The 12,068-nt window shown below is 46.1% G+C and overlaps 1 protein-coding gene across 1 annotated transcript; it reads left to right on the top strand.

Moving 5' to 3' along the window:
- Positions 1–6,056: 6,056 nt before the first annotated feature.
- LOC308103272 (iron-sulfur clusters transporter ABCB7, mitochondrial-like) lies at positions 6,057–8,545 on the top strand (the record flags this gene model as incomplete). Its single annotated transcript, XM_080453187.1, has 1 exon — positions 6,057–8,545. One exon carries the CDS (start codon positions 6,057–6,059, stop codon positions 8,301–8,303), a length of 2,247 nt encoding a protein of 748 aa, XP_080309313.1. The 3' UTR covers positions 8,304–8,545.
- Positions 8,546–12,068: the final 3,523 nt, after the last annotated feature.

The raw sequence follows: 12,068 nt of genomic DNA, 5'->3' as shown, positions 1-12,068 counted from the left end.
TAGAACAAATAAAGTGCAATTCTCAAAAAAAGAATAAACAAATAAAACACTGTCTTGGCTGTGATACCATTGCACATGGTACCTCAATACAATACTTCGGTTAGTATTTTCAAGTAACTCAAAAGAAGTAAAACTACTAGGGCTAGGCTACAATGCCTTAGTGTGTGGAACAAAACCTCTGCTCTTACAGGCAAATACAGTATCAATCACATAAAAAACAACAACGCTGTGAGCACTGCATTGTGTGCAAAATCAAAGATTTGAAAAAACTCAATATGTAAAATAAAATATTGGTTCTATTCTAATGTGAACCCAGTAGAAAACTGAATACAGAAAATGAAATATTCCTCTGTTAATGATTACAACGAGGATCAATGAGTGCAAGGCAAGTTAATTAATAAGTTGCATGGAACAAAAAAAATATATCTCTGCTCTCTTCACATTAAACAAAGAATAATGACAGACCAGACCAGACCAGTCATGTTTAGCATTTAGTTGAGCTTGAGCATATACTACTTCTAGAGGAAATGCTGTAGCAGTGAACACAACAGTTCTATTTGTTTCTGTTCATTTTAAGGAAAGCACTTCGCTCCAATGTGACCCTTCCTCTGTTGCGCCGTCCTCTTGTGAGATCACCTGTGACACTGAATACCCTCTCTGCAAAAACTTGAGAAGCTGGCATAGCCAACAAGTCTAACGCAAACGGTTTCAAACTGTGATAAAAACTGGCACTCTTTTCCAGCCAAAAGCCTGTTCCTGTGTCCTTGGTGATGGGATGTGAAAGTTCTTCCTTGTACTTAGTGATCTGCTGCCCGATGCTGGTTGTGGAGGTTCTCTGTCTAGGCCTTGTGGTGCGGCACTTTGAAAGAAACCTAAACACTGGCTGCTTTGAGGAAGCTGCTCCTGGTTCCTCAATCTCTTCTGCATCATCTTCTGACTGGTCCTCTTGTGTGTGTGGCGCAGTGCCAGTGGATTGGACCACATAGTCCTCTGCCTGATTCAGCAGTTCCTGGATATTTGCGTCACCCACATCAACATTAACAAGGATTTCACAGACAGTTGGGTTGACAAAGCAGGCAGCTGCTGCAAGTGGTGATAACCTTTCATCGGCTGGATCCAGGAGACAAGCAAAACGCAGGTTCAGATTTGCTTTCATTTTCTCTGCAAGAGTGGCGAGGTCTCTGTAGCGACTGCTGCTTGCAAACTCAGTAAGGTGGCTGAGCAGATCAAAGAGGGCAGGGACCACTAGGGACAAGGATGTGGTGTCACTCTGGAGGGTTTTAGTATGTTCCGCAAAAGGCAGCAGTAGGTCATGCACTGATGAAAGCTTTTGCCACTCACTAGTAAGCAAGCTGTCCCATCCCATTTCATTTGCAATTTCGCAGACTGCGTCTTTGATTTTGATGAGTCGTGCGATCATGTTGAATGTGCTTGACCAGCGTGTGGGGCAGTCGTTTTGATTGGATCTCTTCTCCATTCGTCCCGCCCTACCATTTTCGTCTCGTCTAATTCGTTGACTAACATGTCCATTATATTTTCGTCTCACTCTTCGTCTTCACTGGATACCTTTAATTTAGTCTTCGTTTAGTCTTAGTCTTTCAAAAAGCTTCGTTGACGCATATTTTTCGTCTTAGTCTCACTCAACGAAATTAACACTGCTTAACCCTAACCCTAACCTCAGTAAAACTATGCCTAAACCTAACCCTAACCTCAGTAAGACTATGCCTAAACCTAACCTTAACCCTAACTTTAACCTCAGTAAAACTATGCCTGCCAGGGAGCCAATCAGACAGGTAAGGAAGGTCTATATCCTGGAGCGTAGGTGGGATCCATAATCACGCCACCGGGACAGTGTCACGTGTTCACTTGACTATCTGGCAAAAATATTGAGAATATTTCAGTGGAAAAGCTACATTTTTAGACGGTTTCAGCATTGTAAATAATTTGATAACACTTCTATCAAGACGTGTGTATTATATTATCATACACCTCGGTCGGTGAAGGTATCATGTATTTACGACGATATGACTGGGACAGCGCTTTGGGTGGTTGCTATGGTGGTTGCTAAGAACACACCCCTCCTTTATAAGCACAACAACCACCACTCGTTATTGTGTTGATGTTGCTATTGCTGCTTTAGAATTTCATCACAAGGCTTTTCTTATCTTATTAAGTTACATATTATGTTGTTTCCCACAATTGCATTTCACAGTGTGTACTTCTATGAGTAGGCATATAGACAAATAAACATTGATTCTGTATTGTATAACTTAATTCAGCTCCAGTGTAAATGGTTTATTGTTCATGACAGAAAGACAGACCTAAAATACAGATTGATCTGAATAACATTTGAATAGATCACCATTCCACTATAATATAATTATGATTACTTGAGTTTGTGGTTATCAGAATAGTTATCGCTATTCATTATTTTCTTCCAGTTTAAAATGTAAAATGTATAAATGTATTTCATAAGCATATTGTTTATTAGTCCAGGCTAATTTTATATACATCCATGTTATGATCCCATTGCAAAACTTGTATTTACTATAAAATGTGCTAGACAGTGAGGCTAGCAAGTATATGCAACACAATATTTCAAACTCCTCTCCAACATGGACTGCAGTGTCATTGCTGCGGTGTCACAATGCACTGCGTAGTCAGGGAACTACAGGGCAAAACTCTGTGGATTAGTCTATACAGTATATATAGTTTCAGGTGGTCCCCAGCTACAGTAAGTGGATAGAGCAGAACTATTTGGACCCAAGAATAAAATGAGTAGATGAAACCAAATGGATCCATAAAGGTCCATTTGGTTTGCAAATTCAAATCTAGTTTGTGACTATGCAATGAACATAGTCCACACATACAGTCACGGCGCAGTGTATGTTAAGATGACTCCTTCTGAGAGTTAAATCCTGGAAATTACTTTAGAATAGAGCATAAATTTAGTATTAAATATTGTTTTCACAGCCAATCACAGGATAAATGATGCCGGCTGCCAGTCAAATTTATAATCAATGTGAAGTTGTTTTTTTTTACTTTTAAAGCTCTATATGGTGTGCCAGTTCTTAACCGGAGATCTTCAGATGACCAGGCCTTTCCCATCAAGGCAAATGATCTTTCTGCTAGGAGACCTCAGATTGTCAATCTCGATAACCACTTAAGTCTATTAAAAAACGACATACCTTTCTTCACCCTTTTTTTCTGCTGTCCAGTCCTCTTAGTTTTTGTGTTCACGTTTTGGACACTCACCTGTGCCAGACATTTTTACAAACTTAAATTCCAAGCAGATCAGGTCCCGATATAACCTGACTTCGCCAGATGGGGATCAGTATTGACTTCACAATACTGTGAAACAAATGTGACGCAAGCTTCTTCCATCTGGCAGAGTCAGGCTAGTCCCGATATGCCCCTCGAATAACTTTAATAAAACTGTACTGAAGATAGTCCATCTACAAGCTCAGCATGTTGCATCACAATGCTCTGTGGGCTTGTAGATCTGCTATTCTTCACTACTTTTGTGTTGCACTCTTGTACGATTAAGTAGTGCATTAATCTACGCCAAAACAATTTAAATAAACAAAACTTCAAAATATTGTGTGACAGAACAGCCTCTGACAGACTAATTGTCTAGCAATGTTCAGCAGTACACATTCATTGTCTTTATGCTGTATGCTGTGTGTTTTTATCGTGTAGATTCTCAGTCCCACAGAAGGTGTACATTCTGCTGTGACATGGAATCTAATATGTATGTGTTAATCTGTTGTTTATTCGATGCTGTTATGGGGAAGCTGCCTTGAAGCCTAGTGGGTGTGGCGCCCGAAGAGCTGATTAATGATACATGGGGAGCAGCTTGGGTGGATTGCTACTGCACTGGGGTTGGTTGATTAAAGCCAAGGGTGGGGTCTGTATAGACTATATAAAGGAGAACAGCTCAGTTGAGTGAGGAGTTCCATGGAGAGAGGCTGACACCTTTCCTCTCTGTTCAGTTATGTTGTTTGAGTTTCTTTAGCTATTTGCACCTACGTTGTCCAGGTCTGGAATTAACACCTTTGTTATCATAAAGGGTTTTTATCACTGACTTAATGACAAAAGGTTTCTGCCCCAACAGCAACAACACCCCAACAGATACACAACAGCTCATCAATCCCAGAGACTGGCCAAGTGTTAGTACCTATTGTGACAGAAACATTGGTTGCCTTACAGTGTCAGTATACACAGGGGAAAGATGATGGTCCTACTGAAAACAGTCTTTTTTTTTTCGTTATCCTTTTAACCGTTTTTTTTCTCCACTCATTCTTACACCGTTATCAAACAACTCAAACTTGCAAATAAAGTGTTCATTAAAGATAAACAAAGGTGACAATCAGAGTTATGTACACCGTCACCTCTCTTCAAGGTCAGCGTGATGCAAGCATTTTCAGAAGCATGGATGAACACATCACCTGATGTATTCTGTTTGGAAACAGGAAGAGTGGGCCCCGGAGAAGTCTGGGCACCATAATGTTAAATTGGCTATTGTTTTTTCAAAATGTAAAAGAATAAAGAGTAAATGTATGCTCTGGAAAATTGTACGCTGTGAGGTATCGTGTGCATGATTTCAAATGCTTGAACATTTGATATTTGAGCCCTAACATCTAAACAATTGGTACACATAGCACAAAAACCTGTTGATAGCCATGCATTGTCAATAAGGTAATGGTTAAAGTTAAAGTTAGGTCTCATAATGTGCAAAACACATTATCAATGAGTTTCCTGTGCAAGTCATGTATACATTATTTCCAACCATTTTCCAAATCATGATGATCCACTCAATCAGGCAAATAGGACATAAAAACACTGTGTTGAACAGGCTAACTGTCTGAACATAGGCTACATCCTATATTAAAATGGCTTAAAGGACAAGAACACTTTGGTAGAGGTTTTGGGGTTTGTAGTTACCTTGCCATGCTGTAAATCCAAAGGTGGACAATATATCCAAAAACAATTTGATTAGAAATTGATAATTCAAATTTAAAAATATTCTCGTCGTTGACTGTAGTCTACATTGTACATTGAAACAGCTTTCGAAGACAAACCCATAAAGAAACACAAACAAAGCTGATTCAGACAATAAAAAACATCACAAAACCCAGTGTTTGTTTTTAAAATGCCGACTTCCTGTTGATTTTGCTATTTTGGTTAGGAAGAAAACACGGACTGGATCCAGGGATCCGGATCTTCAAATAGTACATTTACAGGGCTGAGGAGAGGACAGTTGTCTCTCCCTACACTCAAACCTTTGGAGTTACATCATGTCAAGGTAACTACACAACCCAAACCTCTAACAAAACGTTCTTGCCCTTGCAGAACCGGCTGAGCTGCGGACCTTTAACGTCACTCTGACTCAGGCACAACCATAAACAAACCCGATGCAACCATAAACAAACCCGATGTTTGCCCATATATAGGCATGTCACTATGAAGGCATATATGGAGATCCGGTTGTCCAGACCCACAGATCAGACCACTATGCACATATATGGTCATGTGCATATGGGAACGACCAACTTCAAACTCGACGCGCGCATCGGCAAGGACTCGAGGGAGAGTGGTGCCCGCCGCCGAGTTGTTTAGATATGTGGTTGTCCAGAACCACCGATCCGACCGGTATGTCCATATATGGGCATACATGGATATCCAGTTGTCCAGAACCGCTGATCCAACCATTAGAACCTTATATGGGCATGACAATATGCAGGGTATGGGCATATTATAATGACATCAGGGATCTCTATATATGGGCATGAAAGGGACACAGGTAGACAGACAGATACAGAGATCTCTATATATTGGCACAAAAGGGACACAGACAGACTATGACTCACTATGACTCAGACATAACGTAGGTGTGAGGGCCCGTAGCTGCCCGAGCCTCTAGTATACTAAAAATCCTTTCACACTCTTTCCACGGCCAATTTCGGCACGCTAAGGTGCGCACGTTTAAGATCCGATATTGATAGAGAAATGCAATAAAAAATACTGCTGTTGACACGCCTCCTCTCGTCAACAACATGGCGCTGCTCTTGGTCCCGCTGAAGTGTGGGATTCACGTCCAAAGGCGAAGGCTAGCGTGTATTCTTCGACAGACAAGTTCGTTTCACGCGTGGAACCACAAGGACCAGGACGAACACCGACACAAACATCAACATAATAAGACATATCACGTGTTAAGGTCCACAGCCAACCTGAGAACAGCACCATGGAGTGTCAACAACACCGGAAACTGTCATCGTATCTTGGAAGCAGCAAATTATTTGCAGGTGACGGACAAACGGACATGTTGGCACGGCAACGCAGGTGGAGGACTGAATTCCGACCCCAAAAATGTGCTGAAGGAGGTCAATTCTACCCAGATTCTGTCTGCGATGCTTTCTTATGTGTGGCCCAAGGACAGGCCAGATCTACGGGCGCGTGTGGCTATCTCTCTGGGGCTTCTGGCTGCTGCTAAGATGACCAATGTGGTGGTACCCTTCATGTTTAAGTATGCGGTGGACGAGCTCAACCAGATGTCGGGACACATGCTGAACCTGAATGACGCGCCAAGCACCGTGGCTACCATGGCAACAACCGTGCTTATTGGCTATGGTGTGTCACGGACAGGCTCCGCCCTCTTCAATGAGCTGAGGAACGCTGTGTTCGGCAAGGTGGCACAGAGCTCCATCCGCAGGATCGCCAGGAACGTGTTCCTCCACCTGCACAACCTGGACCTGGGCTTCCACCTGAGCCGGCAGACGGGCGCGCTGTCCAAGGCCATCGACCGCGGGACGCAAGGCATCTCCTTCGTCCTCAGCGCCCTGGTCTTCAACCTGGGACCTACCGTCTTTGAGATGGGCCTCGTCAGTGCCATCCTGTATTATAAATGTGGTGGACAGTTTGCGGCCATGACTGTGGGAACGTTATCGGCGTATACAGCCTTCACCATCCTAGTCACTCAATGGAGGACTCGTTTCCGGGTGGAGATGAACAAAGCAGACAACGAGGCGGGAAACACGGCCATCGACTCCCTCCTCAACTATGAGACCGTTAAGTATTTCAACAATGAGAGGTATGAAGCGGAGAAGTATGATGGTTACCTGCAGACGTACGAGAGTGCTTCTCTGAAGACCACAACAACGCTGGCCCTGCTTAACTTTGGACAGAGCACTATCTTCTCTGTGGGCCTCGCATCCATCATGGTGATGGCCAGTCAGGGCATCATGGCAGGCAACATGACGGTGGGAGACCTGGTGATGGTGAACGGCCTGCTGTTTCAGCTCTCGCTTCCTCTCAACTTCCTTGGTACCGTGTACAGAGAGACCAGACAGTCGCTCATCGACATGCAAACACTCTTCACCCTGCTCAGTGTGGACACTAAGATCAAGGAGAAGGATCTGGCTCCCGCGCTGACGATCATGCCGCAGGATGCCACAATCCGCTTCGAGGACGTCTACTTTGAGTACCTCGAAGGCCAGAAGGTCCTGAACGGGGTGTCCTTCGAGGTGCCCGCCGGGAAGAAGGTGGCTATTGTCGGAAGCAGTGGATCAGGGAAGAGCACCCTTGTGCGCTTGTTGTTCCGCTTCTATGAACCCCAGCAGGGGAACATCTACATCGCTGGTCAGAACATCAAGGATGTCAGCCTGGACAGCCTGAGGAAGTCTGTGGGCGTCATCCCTCAGGATGCTGTTCTGTTCCACAACACTATCTTCTTCAACCTGCAGTACGGGAACATCAGGGCATCTGCAGAGGATGTGTACCGTGTGGCACGGCTGGCTGGCATCCACGATGCCATCCTGAAGATGCCCCATGGCTACGACACCCAGGTCGGCGAGAGAGGCCTCAAGCTGTCAGGAGGGGAAAAGCAGCGCGTGGCCATCGCTCGCGCCATATTGAAGAACCCACCCATTCTACTGTATGACGAGGCTACATCCTCCCTGGACTCTATTACAGAAGAGAACATTCTGAGGTCGATGAAGGAGATGGTCAAAGACAGAACATCGGTGTTCATCGCCCACAGACTGTCCACCATCGTTGACGCTGATGAGATCATCGTCCTCAATCAGGGTAAAGTAGCGGAGCGCGGAAACCACGCCGCGCTCCTGGCCATGCCCGGCAGCCTGTACGCCGAGCTGTGGAACACCCAGAACAGCAAGATCCTCAACAGTGGCGGCGTGGCCGAGCCGCCCGCCGAGAAACGCCTGTCCGCCAAAGAGAAGGAGAGGAAGAAACTGCAGGAGGAGATCATGAACGGCATGAAGGGCTGCGGAAACTGCTCCTGCTGAGAGGAGCAGAGGAGGAGCAGTTAGGAGGTGCCCCCTGTCCCGCTGTCGTTCTCCTCCTCCTCCCGTCAGAGGCCGGCGCGGGTCGGATTGCTCTGTGAGGTTCATGAACACAGATAAATTCCTCCTCCTGAAGAGAGAGGTTACAGGAGCGTGACTAGTATCCCTCAAACCACCGGTGCTTATGGAAGGGAATAATGTTCAGGAAAAAGGAAAAAAGTTATAACCACAAAACAATGGTCCAGGCACTCTTAACACATTACCTGCCAAGATATTAAACATAGTTTTTTATCCCCTTGCCAGCGTAATTACCTTAAAGCGATTCTAGGCAAGTTCAGAGATCAAAAAAATTAAAAAAGCGGTTGTCAAACAGTTAGTACCGTTGACTGACAATCCCTTCAGCCAATCAGCAGTTCAATCCCCCTCAGCCAATCAGCAGCTCCTTTTCCCCATCCCCAGCCAATATGACGCAGGGGGACTTTAGAAGGGGTCATGCCGAAAATAGGTTGCTTTATTCGGATACACACGTGTCACTGCCCGCCCCTGCCGGTTCACTGAATTTTATTTTTTTAATAGGCTCTGTCATGATAAATTGACCACATATATGAAGTTAAACAACTAAATTCTATCCAAACGATATCTTAAAAGTAAATTCTGTGCCTCAAAAAATAAGTTTGAGAGCGTTTTAAAACCGAAAGTATAAAGTAAAAACAACGCACAGAAAACAATGGTGACTCGTTCCATTTTTGTTGGCTGCACTCGGTTCCATTCGGTTTCACTCGAACAGTTCACATGGACACGGACGCGCACGGACGCGCACATGCGTGTGTTTCATTTACGTCCCGGACACCCAGATGTCAAAACATAAATAGTATGGAAAATACGGATTTCAGAAAGAGGACTGTGTTTCAATGCAGGAAAACACCCAGCATCATTATTATTATATAGTGGCTGATATAGGGGGAAAAATGCAAAATATAAATATTTTTAAAATTTAGGCTTAATGTTGCCTAGAATCCCTTTAATCCGATGATCTTTGAAACGCTGTGGAAGCGACATTGTGTACAAAACAAACCAAAAAGAGTCCCCGTGGGGATCTGTGTTTTCAGAACAGGAACTTTCGGCTCAGGAACTTTCTGTGCGGAGGGTAGATTGGAATATGGAAATAGGCATCCTTGGCGTCTATGCTCGTCCACCAATCTCCCTGACGTATCGTGCGTAACAACGCCATGGTCGTTAACATTCTGAAATTGAAAACCTTCAAATATCTGTTGGGGCCCTTCAGATTCAGAATGGGTCTCATCCCCCCCCCCACCCCCCTTTCTTTTTCACCAGAAAATATTTCAAACAGAACCCCAGACGATTCTGATCCGGAGATAATTCTCTGATTGCCCCCTTGCTCAGAAGAGAGACAACCTCCTCCCTCAGCGTCTTGGCCGCTTGGCCTGACGCATGAGAAAACAACACTTTGTCTGTCATAGGAGGTTTGCTGGAGAATTGCAACCTGTAGCCCTTTCGAAGGGTGCGAAACACCCAGCGTTTCGGTTTGCAAATTTTCCATTGATCCAGACACTGAGTGTCGTGGGTGGGTTCGTGGGGTTGGTGGGGGCTGCTGACGTCATCAGCTCCGCGGAGCACGTGACCGTTCCCATAGGAACCGGTGACGCTTCTATTTTGATTGACGAGACCGTACGTGTGTCGTCCGCTAGGGACAGTAGAGGTAGCGACGGTCCGTTCGTTAGGCATGGGGAAGTCACGTGACCCAACACGGAAGCCTTCCTCGATGTCAACATCCGCCCTGCCTTGGTCGCCGCCATCATGACCCGGTCCGTCTGTCGCGCTGAGAGTGACGACAGAAAGGCCCTCCCTGAAGGAGGCGTTCTGCCGCCCTCCAGAGGCGAGCGAGGCACAGTGCACAAATGGTTGTAAACACGAACCGCCATTTTGGGAGGGCTCTGGGCCCGAGCAGCCATTTTGGATTCCTCCCGTCCCGCAGTGGCGCTTGGGCGCCCCCTGCTGGATGGGGGGAAAAACTGGCGTGACACTGGTAGAGTTTTGTCGTTAAGGGTGACACTGGTTTTATTCCCTGCAATTGATACATTTGATTCATTGCACTTGGTTTCACTACCTGCATTTGATTCAGTATGTTCATTGCATGCACAGGATTTGTCCCAGCAGTGTTCGGAGCGTCGCCAAGAGGACGTTCCATGCAATGTGGGCTCATTGATGTGGGGTGACGATATCGGGGGCCCCCCTTTTCGGGGGCCGACCCGTATCGCTCCCTGACAGGTGAAATAATGAGCGGTTTTGTAATTTGCAATACTTTTATTCCACACACAGGCCGCACATAAACACTCAATGGGGCAATAGGACTGTCCTTTAAAGATACTTTGTTCATTAAAGTCATTGTCCTTTTGAGTCTCTTTGCACCCGGGGAGCCGCCCTTGGCTCTGTCCTCCGGGGCCAGACAAGCAACAGTTCTCTTCCCCAGCAACGACTGGGGGACGAGCCTCTCTCCACCCCATCCGTGAGGACGTGGAGAGGCCAGTAGAACGCCCGGCCTGACCGGGATGAGAGTGTCATTTACCCCACCCTCTGCGGCTGACCCCCGCGTCGTGGGGGTCTGGGGGAAGAGGGGGGGGGGGGTGGCTGTTGGACGAAGGAGCCCGTCCCCTGTCCGCGGACCTCTCCTGACCTCCCCTGCCCGCAGACCTCCCCGCAACGGCCTGTCGAGCCGCTGCGGGGGGGGGGGGGGGGGGGGGGGGGGGGGGTTGGTGCCAGGATGCCAGACGCTGCCTCCTTCCTCGCCTTTTCCGACTCCGCACTGTCGCGCAGCAGCTTGCGGGCGCCTGGGAAAAGGTTGTCTGGCTCTAAGGGAAGGGCCATCAGCTCCTTTCTGATCTTGTCCTCCTGCCAGACGGCGAGGTCGAGCCACTTCGTCCCCTCCATGGCTGAGCGGAAATGTTGCCTCAGGACGGCAACGGGGAGGTAGCCTGTAGCCATGGCTTTCCTGACCCACCCTTTCAGGTGCCTATCATGCCTGTATGGACCTGTAAAAGTTGAGTGAAGAAGTAAAATTTCATTTTCTGTTTCATTTTCAAAAATCAAACCGTTTGATAGTCAACTCATTCTAACAAATGTGGTCAGTTTTTTTGGGGTGTGTCTTTTTATCAGTACAAGGACAGTAGGGGAAAGTAGCTGCTTGTTCTCCATATTCTTTGTTTACTTTTGCGCTGATTATCTCATTATGTGTGCTAGACATTGGGTACCAAAACAACAGACCTCACAGTAGATGTTGGAATCATGGTGAAAAGTAATGATAAGGTAATCCTGAAATAACCCACCCCGAGATTCCTAATTGACTAATTAGATAACGGTTCAGTACAGAAAATGCAGCTGGTTCTACATTGCGTACCAGGCATTACCCTACTTACCAGCAGTTCCTCCCCTCCAAAGCCTCTGTTGTTGAATACCACACATCTGTAGAAAACAACACACAGAAAGCATCACATCAGGCATAGCAGACCGATACCATATTTCCTCGTCATTTAAAGCTACAAACTGTCAGATTTGATGTCTTACCCAGGATTCTAACCTGGGTCTCCCACAGGAGCACCAACATTTCTACTGCTGAGATAAAGATTACAATGTTTTTTTAATGAATTATAGCTTATGATCTGTCTGACCTCACCTGTAGCCTCGTTTCGTAGCTTGCTGGACAGCGTGGAGCACATAAGTCTGACGACTGTTGCCCGTTAGGCCTGGGAG

This window comes from Gymnoscopelus braueri (genome assembly GCF_963280865.1).
Source record: "Gymnoscopelus braueri genome assembly, chromosome: 16".
Classification (NCBI taxonomy): domain Eukaryota; kingdom Metazoa; phylum Chordata; class Actinopteri; order Myctophiformes; family Myctophidae; genus Gymnoscopelus; species Gymnoscopelus braueri.
This window is presented reverse-complemented; position numbering and strand designations above follow the sequence as displayed.